Genomic DNA, 17,036 nt, shown 5'->3' on the forward strand with positions numbered 1-17,036 from the left:
GGTATGCATATGTTACTGTAGTTCTCTGATTTCAACCCCTTTGGAAAGACGCCCAGGAGTGGGATAGCTGGATTATATGGTGGATCCATTCCCAGTTTTCTAAGGAATCTCCACACTGATCTCCATAGCGGCTGAACTACTTTGCAGTCCCTCCAACAGTGCAAGAGTTCCTCTTTCCCCACATCCTCGCCAGCATTTGTTGTTATTTGACTTCTTTATGCTTGCCACTCTGATTGGGATTAGAAGGAATCTCAGCATAGTTTTGATTTGCATCTCCCTGATGGCTAATGATGTAGAACATCTTTTCATGTATCTATTGGCCATTTGTATCTCTTCTTTTGTGAAGTGTCTATTCAGTTCAGTACCCATTTCTTGATTAGGTTATTTGTTTTGCTAGTGTAGAGTCTTTTGAGCTCTAAAACAGTTTATTTTTATGCATGTGTGTGTGTGTTTCACTAGGGATTGAGCCCATGGGTACTGTACCTCCAAGCTACACTCCCAGCCCTATTTTTGATTTTTACTTTGAAACAGGGTCACTCTAAGTTGATGAAAGTCTCACTGCTTGCTGAGGCTGTCCTCGACCTGTAATCCTTCCTGTCTCAGCCTCCCAAATACTGGGATTACAGGTATGTGCCATCACGCCTGGCTGAGGGGTGCCCTACTTCTTCTGAGCTACACTCCTAGCCCTCTTTATTTTGAACAGGGTCTTGCTAAATTTTAGAGGCCAGCCTCAAACCGGCAATCCTCCTGTCTCAGGCTCTCAAGTACTGAGATTACAGGTGTGCACCACCACTTCATCTGACTTGAATGAGCTTGTCTGGTTTGCTTCTGTGCCTGACCAGCAGCAGCTCTTGCCCCTTTGTCTAGCCTCAGAACACTCTTTTCTGTGGTTGGGATGGAACGCACTTTATAATCTCCCCACCCAACCTCTAAGCTCAGACCTGGCCAACCTCCTCCAACCCCTGGTTGATTGAGGAATGGGCATATGACCCAGGCGAACCCATCACAGCCAGCCCTATAATTGTGCCAGAGATGCTGGGGAAGGCGTCGCCCAGCTCACAGCTTGAGCAGCACGACCTGAGTGCAGTGTCAGGGGCCACCTTTCCCTCCTGCAGGGAGAGCCTGCCTGAGAGCCTGATGGGTACAGAAGGCAGAGCTCTGGGGCAGAGAGACTGAGCCCCAGAGCATCCTCCATGCCTGGGTCCAGCAGCGCCCAGGGGCCCTGGGCCAGCAAGTCCCTCCCAGCTAGGTTTCTGCCCTTGAACCCAGAGTTCTGGCTATCTTTATTTTATACCTGGTTAAAAATAAACCTAAAAAATTACTGTATAATTTGATAAAACATAACTTGTACTTTTAAATAAAATTTCATTTCTGAGATAATGTCTGTTTTATGACTTTAAATAATGAAAAACAAGTCACTTTGACTCGTGCTTTGTTCAAGACATTAATCACAAGTTCACGTCGTCTGTGAAGTGTACATACCTTTAGGGAGTCCCGTGTCTTGAATGGGATATTTGTCTGACTGTAGAAACCAACAAAAGAAGAGTTATTTTTCAATGCCAGTTGTAAGATCAAAGTAAAAAGAAAGCTTTGTCTTGGGAAAGGCCTGGCTGCAACTTAAAACCCTGGAAGTTTAGCCTTAGACTGGTCCATGGACCTGACCCATTATTGGCTGTTTAATTAAGTAATTTATTTATTTTTGCAGTACTGGGGTTGGAACCCAGCGGCATTCTATCTCCGAGCCACACCCCCAGCCCCATTTTTTATTCTTTATTTTAAAACAGGGTCTCACTAAGTTGCGGAGGGCCTCACTAAGTAGCTGAGGCTGGCCAGGAACCCACAATCTTCCCGTCTCAGCCTCCCAGGTACTAGGATTACAAGCGTGTGCCACCACGCCCGATGGGATTGCTTTATTCTCAATCTGTGGACGCGACTGTGATATCAAGGTTGACAAGAAGCGAACGTTGGGATGTGAAGCAGAACAAGTCTTCCTCTGGTTTCCTCCCTCTGACCACTAACCCACACTTCCTCTTCTACGATACACCTTCAAGTGGAGGGGCCTCTGTTCTCAACACCACGGGGCTGACCCGTTCCTTCTCAAACTTTCTGTAGCCATCACTCAGGACAAGGCGGCACTCGCTAGCTACAGCTCCGACCTGGTCTGAATCCCAGAACAGGATTCCAAAGGTAACCATGCTGTGGCTGCCCCAGAGCTAAAACCCAGTTACTAATTACACCCAATTATGCACAGCCCTCAATGCTCAACGTACAGGTAGAGGTGGGGCTGCTACAGGAGCACGGTTACAGATGCTCCTTCCTACGCACATGTTTAAATGTGTTTACACTCATCTCTCGGCCTCCAGAACTCCAGAAACTTATTTCAGATTAAACAACACAGCCATTCTCTTCAGACTTGCACGGAGAAGTGGGACTATACGCCCTGGCCCTGTCCTGTCCTCCCCCATCCCAGCCCGGATCCCACTCCCCTCCACGTCTCCCTCCCCCGTCCTCCAGCCCGAACAAAGCTACGCCTTCCAAACGTCCTGCAGCCGGCTCCAGGTCCTCTGACAGAGCAGAACAAGAAGTAAGAAAGCCGGGCATGGTGGCGCACGCTTGTAATCCCGAAAAATAGGGCAGGAGATGTGGCTCGGAGGTCAAATGCTCCTGGGTTTCATCCCCAGGCCCGCAAAAAAAAAAAAAAAAAATTCAAAAAAATGAAAAAGAAAAAGGAGAAGGAGGAGGAGAAGGAAAATGGAGATGGAGATGAAGAGAGAGAAAAATTCGGAGAGGAGACTCAGGGAGAAGGGGCAGGCGCTAACCAAGTGAGAGGGCGGGGAGATGCTTCTGCAAGCCAAGGACTGGCCAGGCTGCAGGGCAGAGACGGGAAGCCAGGAAGGCGTGTTTCCTGCAGGTGCCAGAGGGAGCCCCAGGTGACCTAGGACCTCCAGCCCGCAGAGCCGAGCCAGGCCGCACACTGCCCTTTCAGTGTGTGGCGTTTCGTTACCGCAGCTCTAGGAAATGATTAATGGGGAAACATCACTCGGTCCCCAGTGTGGCAAGGTGACGTGGCGGGCGTCTGGAGGTACCACAACCCACGGTGAGCAGTGAGAAGGGCTCCGTGGGACGGGAACCTCGATTATCCCAGCGGGGGCAGTGGGAGGGGAGGGAGAAGGTGGACCCGGTGGTATTCGGTAGAAACCCAGGCTGCGGCGGCAGCCCACACCGGCAAGCAGGGCTGGCCTGCGCTGTCATTCCTTCCATACGTATGTTGAGACAGGGGAATTTGCCGTACACATTCCCACCACGGGTCAAAGTCAGATGCCCTTGCCCTCCACAACTACCCGACTGTAGTGGTGACAACAGGAGAACCAGGACACCCAGGCAGAGACGGTTCATCTAATCTGACAAAGGCGATCTTACGTCGTTCTAACTGAATCAGGCAGGCGCAACTTTGGAGGACTCCGTGCATGCTCTCCCCGCAACCCGGGCGATAAAAGGCACACGGCTTCCACTCCGTGTCATCAAAGAGCCCCGAGCGGGTCCTCCAACAGGCACAGGAGAGCGGGCCTGGTCTGTGTGACTCCGCGGATCAGCCTGCTGCCATTTCTGTAGGATGGAGACAGGAACTCCTGCCCCATCATCTCACAGGCTGTTTGGAGGATGCGAAGGAACGCATGTGAAATCTTTGGTGATATGAAGCCGGAACGTGAAAGGTAGTGCCAGGGGGGTGGAGCGAGGCTTGGAGCCAGTTTCTGGGATTAGTGCGATTCAGAGGTCAGGCGAATGGCAGGGCCCGGCTCTGCTCAGCCACCGCAAAATGGCCCAATGTATTCCTTTCATCGCACATTAGATATTTTGAATTTCAAAGAATAGATGGTAAAAAATAGACTCCAAATGAGCTGGGGGTGTAAGAGAGTGGCACAGCACTGGCCTGGTATTCATGAAACCCTGGGTTTAATCCCCAGCACCAATAAAATACAAAGCCGTGTGGTGGCGCATGCTTGTAATCCCAGCATTCGGGAGGCTGAGACCGGAGGATCATGGTTTGCGGACAGCCTCCGCTACTTAGTGAGGCCCTTTGCAACTCAGTGAGACCTCGCTTCAAAATAAAGAATAAAAAATAGAGCGGAGGGTGTAGCTCAGAGGTCGAATGCCCCTGGATTCCATCCCCGGTACCACATAGACACACACACACACACACACACACACACACACACACACACACTAAAAAACCCAATAGTGTTAAAAGTAGACAGAAGGCCTCACAAAAGATCATTTCTGGTATGCCCCAAACAGGAACAGGCTCTAACACTATGTTTAACCCGGAGAAACCCAAAGTCTATTATGCCACAGAGAATATCATGATAAAGAAGTTTATCTTGGGAAAATCTTACTTTGGGGTTTCTAATCTTCACGCATACACTCCGTAATGAAAATTGCTTCATGTAAATACTCAGTAAAAGAACGCAGCAGGAGGGGAAGAGCCCAGCGAGGGTCGTGGCCTGGGGCCTAAAATGCGGGAGAGAGTGGGACCTACCGTGTGAAAAGATAGCGTGCTGGGGTCTGTGTCTTCCACCGGCTCCCTGGCCGTGGGATCTGTGGAAGGAAGAGAAGAATGTCGTCTTCAGCGAGGGGAGAGCAGAAGCCAGAGCCGGAGAAGCCCCTCGCCCACCCAGGGGGGATGGAGTCAGACTGCAGGCAGGAACAGGGTAAGAATAAGAAACGTCGTCCGAAAAAACCCCTACTATATTTTGGAGCAGGCTATTTATAAATATTTACAAATACCCAAGAGTTATTTACGAATAACACTATGCCCGCAGGCTATTAATCACATATTGGATTGGTCGTAACTTCGGGTAGGAAGGATTAAACTCTAAATTCTGTTTCTCTCCTTACTCTAATTTCGGTAACTTAATTTTTTTTTATTAATGTATCGTACTCCGACCACAGGAGAGGGTGGACCCGGTGGTATTTGAAGAAACCAGGCTGCAGGGGCAGCCCACACCGGTGAGGACGGGGACTCCCTCTGTGGCATTCTACCTCTGAGCTACACCCCGACTGGATTAATTGATTAATTAATTAACTTTGCGTGCACTTGTGTGTGTGTGTGTGTGTGCTGTAGCATTGGAGATTGAACCCGGGGGCTTTTCTACCTCAGAGCTAACCCCTCCGTTGTTTTTTATATTATTATTTTTTACTTTGAAACAGGGTCTCACTAGGTTTCTGAGCATCTTGCTTTTGCTGAGACTGTTCCCGGACCTGTCCCAGCCTCCCAAGTACTGGGACTACAGGAGTGCACGCCCACACCCCACTACTTTAACTTTATTTTAAGACAGGGTCTCCCTACGTTGCTGAAGCTGGCCTTAAAACTGTGATCCTCCCATCTCAGCCTCCCAAGTACAGGGACTGCAGGCATTCACCGCTGTGCCTGGCCCAGCATGGATTTTAACAATTTGTGGATTTGGGGCCAAGGGGGCTATGAAGGCTTTGGAAGGCTGCTATGATACTTTAGTCTTGTTTCCTACAGGAAAAAAAAAAATTGTACAGGAGAAAGGAAAAAGACATACAAGGAGAGAAATGGGGCTGCTGGTAGACGGGGACTCACACCCAAAGCCCAGGAGAGGAGGAAGAGACTGGGCGTGGAGGCTGGGTCTCCTGGCCTCTGCCGGTGAGTAGGGAACTTGGACAGCCTGCTGGCGCCCTCGCAGCCCAGTGCTGTGACCTGTGGACGTGGCTGCCTTTGCAGGTTCTCAGCCTCGGGCTCCCCCCTCCGCAACTGGAGGAGGCTGGGCTCTGGCTGCCACAGGGCTGATGATGGGTATTCTGGTCTGGCGAGGCTTGGGGACCTCCGTAGTGACTGCCCTGCTCCTTCCAAACCTCACCCACTTCCCTGGCATACTCGGGCATGTCCGGGAGGATTCGCAGGCTAGCAGGAAGATAGAGAGCAGAAGACATCAGGGCGTGGCGGCACAAAGCCTGACATCTCTGGTAATACGTGGAACCTACGAAGGGAAGGATAAGACAGGCCCGTGCCTGGAATCCCAGTACTTGGGAGGCTGAAACAGGAGGATCACAGGTTTGAGGCCGGGCTCAGCAACTTAGCGAGACCTTATTTCAAAATAAAAAAGGGCTATGGGTATAACTCAGAGATAGCCTGCCCCTGAGTTCAATCCCCAGTACCAAAAAAGAAAAGGGAGGACACAGCTAGAAGTCAGGGTTCTTAGTTTCCTGCGGTGCGATGACGAGGGGCGAGGGTTTCAGGGAAGACCTGGTGTCCAGAGCTTGCTCCGGAGGTATGTCAAGCCTTCACTCCAAAGGTCCTGGTCCAGTCAGCCTTCGCCACGGGCAGGCTGTGGGTTTGGTTCTCCGTGCATGTCCCCCAGCACGCACCCCGGCCCACCGTGGCGCCCAGCGCTCCTCGGACCTCCGCCGGCCCCTGCAGCTGTGTTAGTCAAAGCCCATCCACCTCTGTTCTCACAGGGCCAGCTCCAGCTCCGTCCCTGCCACAAGAGTTACTCGGGGGAGAGGGGCTGCTCCAGTTAGTTACTCAAGACCGGTCTAGAAGCAGAACACGTTCCTGCAGCCTTTCCTATAGGCCTTGGAGTTTTGTGTGTCTACAAGAGTATTAAGTATAAATCAAATCGTTTATTTAAGTATAAAATCGAATCGTTGTTTATTTAACGCTTTGAAATGTTTGCTTACATAAGTCCCAGGCGCCAACAGGCTGAGCCTCCAAGCAAGCTCTGTTATCACTTGGGACATGGGGCACCAAGGGGTTAAAACTGAAAGGGAGCCCCGAGAAAGGACAGCGCAGCTCTGCTGGAGGTGGGCAGGGCAGCCCCTGTTCCTGGCTAAGCGTCCCTCCCAAAGCTGCCCGACTCCCCTGGGTCCGCAACTCCACAACCCAGGTCCCCGAGTTCCCTGGCCACATACTGGTGGAGACCTCTCTGAGGCAGTGAGGCTGTGCCTCATGGCCCCGGACACCTTCTAGAGAGTTCCTCCAGCTCAGGAGAGGAACCTGGTGACGTGGTACACACCAGGCGTGCCCACACTGTTACATCAGGGGCGAGGGCGAACCTCCGTGTCCCTGCCCTCACTAAAGCCCGTGAGCGGTAACTGGTCGGGCCGCACAGGCGAAAGACCATCCCCAGGCTAAACACCCACAGCTCTGCCCCCCGAAGGGCCGGAGAGAACTCCTCGTCCAGCCTGCTCTGTGCTGCAACACTCTGGTTTCAGAACACACAGGTCTTGGTCTCTGTGCACCTCTTCTGACTCATAACCCCCTCCCCAAGGCAGGCCACAGAAACGCCAATCTTCCCCTGCCTATCTGTCTTGGAGCTGGCCGTAAAGAAATCTGCTGACCGTTCCTGATTGATGGGAGACCGTGAGACACAGAGGAGGGTCCTCTCCCACACCTAGGCTGGGGAACACGGCACAGAGGCCAGGAGAGACCGCACCAGCAGCCTGGCTTCTCATCCATGAAGCGGGCATCAGAGTGGAACCCTACTACATCCTGGATGTGTGTGTGTGTGCGTGCGTGTGCATGTGTGTGTGCGTGTGCGTGTGTGTGTTGCTAGGGCTGAACCCAGGGACATTCTACCTCCGAGCTATACACCTAGTTCTGTTTTTGTTTTGTTTTGTTTTGTTTTGTTGGCAGGGGGTACTGGGAATAGAACCCAGGGGCATTCTACCTCTGAACCACCACCCCCCCAGCCCTATTTTATTTTTAACTTTGAAACAGGGTCTCACTAAGTTGCAGAGGGCTTCACAAGTTGCTGAGGCTGGCCGTGAACCTGCAATCCTCCTGTCTCAGCCTCCCAAGCACTGGGATTACAAGTGTGTGCCACCACGCCCAGATTTTATTCCTTGTTTGGAAACAGAGTCTTGCTAAGTTGCTGAAGCTGGCTTGGAACCTGTGATCCTCCTGTCTCAGCCTCCCAAGTACTGGGATTAAAGGCACGTGCCACCATGCCTGGCTTGTCTTGTATCTAAAATGTCACCCACAGGCCATGCCTTAAAGTCTTGGCCCCTAGCCTGCACTGCTAGTGGGAGACGGTGGAACCCTTGGGAGGCAGGGCCTGGTGGGAGAAAGTTAGGCCATTGGGGGCGTGGCCTTGAAGGGGCTATCTGACCCAGCCCCTCCCCTGCTCCCCGGCATCATGAGGTGAACAGTTTCTCTCATCAGATGCTTCAGCACAAGCAAGAAGCCAAGAGACCATGGGGTGAAATTTCTGCCGCCACAGCTCAAAGAAACTTTCTTCCTTTAAGTTGGTTGATTCTCTGCACGTTTGGGTCCAACGAAAGGAAGCCCACTAGCACACACTCGGTCCAGCCCCAGGTCTAAATGGTTGTCCATCTTCATGAAAACCCAAAGGACAGGGTTTGAGGGGCTTCTGGACATCTGACCAATGGGGGGACCTGGAAAGTGGCACCCAGAGAGGGCATGGAAGCGCCGCACCCTCTCTTCCCTGTGCACAGCTCCATCTGTGCTCTCTGCAGTATCTTTTTTGTTTATCTATTGGTACTAGGGATTGAACCTAAGGGCATTCTACTTCCAAACTATAAACCCCAGTCCTTTATTATTTTGAAACAGGGTCTTGCTAAATTACTGCAAACCCAGCCTTGAACCTGCAGTCCTCCTGTCTTAGCTTCCTAAGTCCTGGGATTATGCACCTGTGCTGCGAAGCCCAGCCTGTAGTATTTTTTATAATAAATTGGTAACCCTGTCTCCTTAAGCTCTGTGAGCTGTTCAAGCAAGCTAGTCAGACCCAAGAAGGGGCTGTAAGGAACTTGCAGCTTACAGACTCTCCACTCAGGGAAAGCAACATGGGGCTTGTGATTGCGGGGAGGAGACGGCCCTGGGGATGCAGCCCTCAACTGTGACATCTGATGCTGCCCCGGTGGTGCCGGGATTAAATTAGCTGAGAGGACGCCTCGCTGGGGTGCACTGAGGACCTGCTCGCTTGCTGGTGGGGAGAAGCCCACACCTTTTGGATCACAGACATCTTTGGGGTTGACTGTTGCACATGAAAGCATCATAGTTAAGCCTCGAGATGGCCCTGAGGCAGGGACCAGGCATCGCCCCTCCTCACACACAGCGCCCGAGCTCACAGGTGAACCGAAGCCCACACTTTGTACCTGAGACTCTGGCTCCACAGTCAGCCTGCTCCCCAGCACCACTGGCTTCTAGAAGTGGCCCATGCGCTCGCCTGACACTCTCCGGGGTGCACCAGTGTGTCCAAAGCCCCTTTCTTTTTATGGGGATGCTAGTCATATGGTTCAGAACCCGCTCTAATGGACTCACTTTAACTTGAGCGCTTCTGGACAAACTATCTCCCCAAAAGATCACATTCTGAGACACAGGGGGTCAGGATTACGACATATCTTTCTTGGGGCACAACTGCAACCTAACAGCCCACTGTCTGTTCCCTATATCCACATCCTCCCACATGCAGGATCTATCCATCCCATCCCGGCATCCTCCAAAGCTTTAATCATTCCAGTGTCAATGCGAGATCCAAAATCCCATCTGCTAAGCCTTATCTCAAGACTTGAGTCTCATCCTCTACCGAATTGGGGGTGGTGGGGGCCACACCGACACGGCAGCCCCTGTGGGGAGGACGTCAGGCACGGGTGGGGCGCCAGGGCGGTGTGATCACGCGCTGACATTTTCCTGTCCCTGTCACTCTCCAGAGGGGCTAATCGCTCCTAGGAGCAGTCCCTCACGGGAGTTCAAACATCTCCAAAGAGGGCCTCTGAGAGGAAACAAAAGAGGGGCGCTTGTCAGTGCTTCCGGGTTCCCCGCGCCCCCAGAGCCCTAAGAGTGGGCCTTCCCTTAGAGCTCCCCAGGGAGGGCCAAGGCAGCTCCCGGGACTTGTGAATCCAGAGTGAAGAGTTCTGATTTGTTTGTCTTTCTTTGAAGGCACAGCTGTTCTCACAATTGGTTATAAAATGGGGTGCAAGTGTGTGCCGGGGAGGGCAGGGTCAGGAGCACCCACAGGGGCTCTCTGGGGATCACACCACATCCCAGTGATGAGGTCTGACAGCAGAGGGGCAGGGGAGAAAGAACTCTGGAGAAAGAACAGGCTTTGTGCTGCGGGTGCTCGTGGAAACAGGTCACCTTGGGCCCTGGGTGCGGCCCTGTGCCACCTTGGACCCACGGAGAGCTGGGGCCAGGGCCCCAGGGAGCAGGGTGCTGCCCTGGGATGGGGCCCCGGAACAAAGGGAGCTGCCTGGCTGGGGCCCCGGGTGTTCGGTTCGCTGCTGGAACAAACGCACACGTCCTCAGCACGCAGCTGCGAGGCTGCGGCCTTTGTTCCGTCTTGAACATCTGTATCAACATGTAGGAACCAGATCAGACCCACGTTTGACGGCGATTCTGGCTCACCCGGTGCCCGGCGGTTGATGAGGGGGACAGGCAGGCAGACAGACAGAATGACAGGGACCGTATAGCCGAGCCTTGTCCTTCCCGGTGACCTCGAAAGTCTGCAGGTTTTCTCCATGCAAAAAAAGCTGCCTTTTAAATTGATTTCCCCACAAACAAGACAACCTAAGTGAGGGGATGGGAGGAGGGAAGAAGGAAATTCTCTAAAACACCCAATGTACTTAAACACCTCAAAGTCAACCACTAAGCCAAGCAAGGGAAGGAGGGACGGGGAGGGAAGGGGGTGGAAACTGGGTAGGGGCTAAGTGGGTGATGTGTACAGGTCTGTCCACACAAGTTTTTACCCCAATATGATGTATGAATATAATGCACCAATAAAAAATTAAAAATAAATAAATAAATTGATTTCACCATATAAGTAACAGCATATCTACTTTTGTTACAAGCAGATGGGAAACATATTTAATAAAAAAAAACTTTACTTCATTAACACATCTAAAAGAAAACCTTTTAGAGCATGATTTTCCTTTATATTTTTCAACAAATGATATTATATTAACTGTGTGTGTGTGTGTGTGTGTGTGTGTGTGTGTGTGTGTGTGTTACTGGGGATTGAACACAGGGGCAATCCACCTCTAAGCTACAACCCTATTTATTTATTTATTTTGAAAAAGGTCCTCAAACCTGTGATCCTCCTATCCCAAACTCCCAAGTCCTGGGACGACAGGCGTGTGCCACCACACCTGACTACTATTTTTATTTTTTTATTTTTTTGGTGGTACTGGGGTTCCTGGAAACCCTTCTACCTCCAGGCTACACTCCTAGACCTATTTTACAGTTTTTATTTACTTGGAAACAGGGTCTCTTAAGCCAGCGCAGCTGACTACGAACCTGTGCGATCCTCCTGTCTCCGCCTCCCAAGCACGGGGATTACAAGTGTGCACCACCCTGCCAGGCTTGGCTACTAACTATTAAATTGACAAAAAAAAAAAAAAGCTCCAAAGATGTTAATATAGGAAGAACATTTTTTTCTGGCCCTAGTTTGAAACACATTTTATCTTTCGTTCACTGAACGGGTGGGTATTTGTGCAGGGTTAACTCTGTGCTGAGTATGGAGTGTTGGAGTCACGCTGTCAGCAAAACAGAGGGGAGCTCTATCAAGGAGCTTATAGTGGGGAGGGGAGACATTAGTTAAGTAAACCTGGAAACATCGAGAGGCACCGGGAAGGAAGGTCACTCTGAGCTAGAGTTTGGAGCCATGGGGGGCAAAGGTGTGTGTGTGTGCGCGCGCGTGTGTGTGCACGCGCGTGTGTAGGAGGCCTTCCAGGTGTGTGTATGTGCGTGTGTGTGCATGCGCGTGTGTGTGTGCGTGTGTGTGTAGGAGGCCTTCCAGGTGTGCGTGTGTGTGTAGGAGGGCTTCCAGGCAGTAGAAGTAACCTGATCACACAGAGTATGGAAAACACGGGAAGACAGAGGATTTGCTGGAAAGTGGTTCTAAGCAGAGGCAGGACGAGCCCCGACTTGTGCCGAAGCGCTCTCCCTGACCACCTCCGGGAGGCTGGCTTGGCAGAGGCAGAGCTGGAGCCTGCCAGCGCCAGGGGGTGAGCGGGCGATCGGGTGAAGCGAGGGGCACAGGCAGCATGGCCGGTGGGGAGGTGAAGATCCCCCGTGAGCAGGTCCACGCGCCCTCTATCTGAGGTGTCGCTGTAGAGATGGAAGGGGCCGGCGGTGTGTCCTTGCGGTTGCAAAAAACTGAATGACATGTTCAAAGGGGGAAAGAGGTGTGTGCGTTGAAATGGAGGAACCCTCATTCAACTGAGGGAATCCCAGAGCGGGAAGGGCCTTGGGGATCAGTTTTCAGAGGCCTGAATACGGTCAACAACGTCTTCTACTGAGGGGAGCAGAGGGCTCTCAACCTTAGGGGGCCTCCTCTGTCTTTGGGAGGAGCCTACATAGTTCACCTAGAGGTTGGGCATGCTCATTAGTTGGCCATCGCGCCCTCTCCCCCCCCCCCCCTCTCTCTCTCTCTCTCTCTCTCTCTCTGGTACTGGGGATTCTATCTCCAGGCTACACCCCCAGCCCTTTTTGTTATTTTTTTGAAACAGGGCTTTGCTAAGTTACTAAGGAACTCAATACGTTGTTGAGGCTGGCCTCGAGAGCCTGCAATCCTCCTGTCTCAGTCTCCCAAGTACTGAGATTATGGGCACGCCCAGCTAGGGGTCTACCTTTTGAAATGAGAGACAGACGGGCCTTCCCTGTTCTAGCCTCTGACCTCTTTCCTGAGCCCTGTTTGGGCTGGACCGCCTGGCGGTGCAGGCACCATCACTGGGGTTCTACTATTCCGGTCACACTGGGCTCTGTGCTGGTCTCGTCACCCCGCTGTGATGCTGGGGTGGGAGAATCTATTTCCCTCTCTGTTTTCCAAATAAGCGGGCGAGGATGGCATGGCTATTCTGATGATTGCTTGCTATCTCCAGTCAATAAAACGCTTGCCTTGCCTCATTTGAAGAAGAAATTAAATCTTTCTCTGAAGTCTCAGGGAAGCCCCCTCGGTGCCAGCTCTTCACAATCCCAACTAGCTGTGGGGTTTAGTCCCTGACCACTGCTAGACGCATCCTGCCTCCTCAACTTCTCCAGCCACACAGGAGCTGAGACCGTCCAGCTCAAGACAGGAGACAAGAAATAGGTCCGTGCCAGCAGCCTGCATCTCCCCAACATTTCCAGCCTCAACAAAACCCAAGAAGGACCGAGGGCACCCCGCTCCTTTGTATCAAGCTATATTCCCAATCCTATTTCATTTTTATTTTCAAACAGGGTGTCACTAGGTTGGTGAAAGTCTCACTACTTGCTGAGGCTGCCCTGGAACTTGAGATCCTCCTGTCTCAGCCTCCCAAGTACTGTGATTACAGAAGTGGACAGCCATGCCGGGCCTGGGGGATTTTAAGTCCGACCGGGAGATAGAGAAAAAACGTCTAGACACTGGCTGGCTTCAGGTACAACGCACAGTGTTTTAAGTTAAGACTGGAGATCATTCTGGCATGGCCTCCACAGGCGGGGGAAGGCTCTGGGGGGATTCGCCTCTGGGTTCTGTGGATAACAGCTCCTAAAGTAGTTCCCAGGGCCAGGGCCGGTACCCAGAAAAGCAAAACCATCCCCAGAACGCGTCAAGAGCGGAGAGGAAGAAAAGGGGACCCGGGGAAAAGGCGCGCCCTTTTCTGCCCGGGTCTGCGGGACGTGTCCCAACCTGGCACCCCGGCCCAGAACAAAAGCGACGGGCCGCGCGTGGGGGCCGAGCGCCCGGGGCCGCGACCCCGCAGGGTCCGCCCGTGGCCCGGGCGCCCTGGGGTCGCCGGCCGGACCGCAGCCGGGCGCCCGCCCTTTACCTGCGCGCAGAGGGTCGTTCGGAGAAGCCATGGGGCCGGGAGGGGGCGATGAGCGCCTCCGAGACCCCGAGGTCAGTGGCACCCGGGGGCCCGACGCCCTGCTGGCCGCGAGCTCCGGCCGGTGCGCTCCGCCGCCGCCGCCGCGCCTCCTCCTCGTCTTCCTCCTCCCCCTCTCCCCACCAGAACTCTGGGGCTCCGTGCACCTCCTCCTCCTCCCCTTCTCCTCCCCTCCCTCCCTCTCCCTCCTCCCCCTCCTCCTCGCACACTAGAACTAGGGCTAGCTGCACCGCCTCCTCCTCCTCCTCCCCTTCTCCTCCCCTCCCTCCTCCTCCTCCCCTCCCCCTCTCCCTCCTCCTCCCCTCCGTCCTTCTCCTTCCATCCTCCGCCTTCCCTTCCTCCTCCCCTCTCCTAATTTCCCCCTTCCCTCCTTTTTTTTTTTTTTTTTTTTTTTTTTTTTTTTTTTGGTGGTACTGGAGACTGAACCCAGGGGCTAGACCCCAGCCATGTTTTTTATTCTTTATTTTGAAACAGGGTCTCACTGAGTTGCAAAGGGCCTCCCTAAGTAGCTGCGGCTGTCCGCGAACCGCTGTCCTCCTGTCTCAGGCTCCCAAATGCTGGGAATGCGGTGTGCACCACCACGCCGGCTTCCCTCCTTTTCTTACTCCTCCTCTCCCTCCTCCTCCCCTCCGCATCCTCCACCCCTCTCCTCCTAATTTCCCCTTCCCTCCTTATCTTACTCCTCCTCCCCTCCCTCCTCCTCCTTTACCCCTCCCTCCTGTTCTCCCTCCTTCTCTCCCATCCTCCCCTCCCTCCTCCTCCTTTACCCCTCCCTCCTGTTCTCCCTCCTCCTCTCCCATCCTCCCCTCCCTCCTCCTCCTTTACCCCTCCCTCCTGTTCTCCCTCCTTCTCTCCCATCCTCCCCTCCCTCCTCCTCCTTTACCCCTCCCTCCTCCCCTCCCTCCTTCTCTCCCATCCTCCCCTCCCTCCTCCTCCTCCCCCTGGCCGCAGCTCCTCCCGGCTCAGTTCCTGCTCGGGCAGGTAGCGCCCCTCCTCGCCGTCCCTGGGAAGGATCCTGGGCGCCAGGCGCCGGCGGCTCCGCTCCCTAGGGCCCGGGCGGCCGCGATCTGGGCTTAAAGGGCCGCCCGCCTGGCGTCCAGGCCGGGTCCAGGCCGGCCCCGCCACAGGGGAAAACGCTCCCCGCGCCCTCGGCCGCTCCAGAACACAGCTCCGGTGCGCTCGGAAATGCTGGGTTAATTGGGCCTTTAAAAATTAAGGTTTAACTTAAACGGGATTTTAAACCAATTACTTAAGTGAACACAGAAGTGGTCAAGATTGCTGTATTTTAATTAAACTTATCAATCATAAGTCTATTACAGGAGGGCTGGGGCCATTTAAATGTAATACGAATTTCTGAAGAGTATTAAATAACCTGTGTTGGCCTTCATCTGTATGAACAGAATCATAAAAACTGGCTTGAGCCAGGCATGGTGGCCCACGCCTGTAATCCCTAGTACTTGGGAGGCTGAAAAAGGAGGATCGCGGGTTCAAAGCCAGCCTCAGCAATTTAGCAAGACCCCCATTTCCAAATTAAAAAAAAAAAAAAAAACTGCCTCATCAACCTAGTGAGACTCTGTTTCCAAAAAAAAAAAAAAAAAAAAAAAAAAATAGGGCTAGAGGTGTAGCTTGGAGGTAAAATGCTCCTGTGTTCAATCCCCAATACAAATAAATAAATAAATACAGCCAGGTGTGGTGATACACGCCTGTAATCCCAGTACTTAGGAGGCTGAGACAGGAGGCCTGCAGGTTGGAAGCCAGCCTCAAAAATTAAGCAAAACTTTCTGCAACTTAGACCCTTTTCCAAATAACAAAAATAAAATGGAGCTGGGAGTATAGCTCAGAGGTAGACTGCCCCTGAGTTCAATTCCCAGCACACACACACACACACACACACACACACACACACACACACACCTGGTTTAAAAAAAGATAACTGTTTAGCATAGAACACCACCCGCAAATTATAAATAAGCAACTCAGGCTGAAAACCTAGTTTTAGAAAATGCAGGAAAGGGCAGACAGCAACGTACCCTCGCGGGGAGCGGGAGGCCGCCGGGCGCCCCCGGCGGGCTGCTTGGTGGTCCGGAGGCCCATGGCCTGCTGGGGGTGGGCTCCTCACTCTCTGGGCTTTGCCATGGAAAATGCCAGAGCTCCGGAGAGGAGGATGCCGGCTGCCCGAGCGTCTCACCAGAGCTCTGCCTTCTAAATGGAAGATATCTGGGGAATTTGTGGGTGGGCGGCTAGGCTTCCTCTCCGTCCGCCTTCTGATCAGAAGGGAAATTCTCTTGCAAGGCATTTTCTCTTAGACTCCATTTCTGAGGTTTGGTTTGTGGTTCTGTCTGTACTTCACACGAGATGGAATTATTTCTGCGGTTTGATTGTCAGGAACCACATATCAAGTTAGACTGTCTTGTTGGCACCGCTTCAAGTGTGGCTCTAATGCAGGCTTGCTATTCTAAACTGCACTATAAGTCACTTTTTGGTTATTTATTTATGTGTGTGGGTGTGGGTGTATGTGTATGTATGTTTTGCTGGAAATCGAACCCAGGGGCATTCTACCTCCAAGCTACACACACCTTCAGACCGGTTTTTAATTTTCACTCTTTTCCAGTTCCAAATAGGGTCTCACTGAGTTGCTGAGGGCCTCGCTAAAATGCTGAGGCTGGCTTCGAACCTGAAATCCTTCTCCTATCACAGCCTCCCAAGTACTGGGATTACAGGTGCGCACCACCTCCCCCGGCTGGAACTCATCTTTTCATCACGATATTCTGAGGCATAGCACCCAGAAGATAGTGCTGGAAATGCATTTTAAGGTTAATATTCCTAGAGGAAGAACGGCTGGGTACGTTGGCCACTGTTCCTCTCCCTTTCATTTTTTGTGTCTTCTTTCCTCTGAATTCACAAACTCCATCTCTCTCTTCCTCCTGTGCTTTATAAGCTACCAAGTATAATGCAAACGGGGGCTGCTATTTTTCTTTTTTTTGAAATTTACAGAAAATGGCAATTTAAAGAGAATTCTCAGCCTGGCGTGCATGCCTGTAAATCCCAGTATTAGGAGGCCGAGGCAGGAGGATTGCAGGTTCCAGACCAGCCTAGGCAACTCAGTGAGACTCAGCAACCTAGCGAGACCCTGTTTCAAAAGAAAAATAATAATAGTTTTTTAAAAGGGGCTGAAGGTGTAGCTTGGAGGTAGAAGGCCCTGGGTTCGATCC

General features: G+C 52.5%; 1 protein-coding gene across 1 annotated transcript in view; it reads right to left on the reverse strand.

Moving 5' to 3' along the window:
- EDARADD (EDAR associated via death domain) overlaps positions 1 to 13,798 on the reverse strand; it is a gene marked incomplete at both ends in the record, with an annotated part of 40,735 nt that extends 26,937 nt beyond the window's left edge. Inside the window, 3 exons of the mRNA XM_080717228.1 lie at positions 1,483 to 1,522; positions 4,538 to 4,596; positions 13,768 to 13,798. Coding sequence (XP_080573354.1) covers positions 1,483 to 1,522; positions 4,538 to 4,596; positions 13,768 to 13,798 — 130 coding nt within the window. The remainder of the gene's footprint in view (positions 1 to 1,482; positions 1,523 to 4,537; positions 4,597 to 13,767) is intronic.
- Between the last annotated feature and the right edge of the window lie 3,238 nt (positions 13,799 to 17,036).

Source organism: Muscardinus avellanarius (assembly GCF_963383645.1).
Source record: "Muscardinus avellanarius genome assembly, chromosome: 20".
Taxonomy (NCBI): Eukaryota; Metazoa; Chordata; class Mammalia; order Rodentia; family Gliridae; genus Muscardinus; species Muscardinus avellanarius.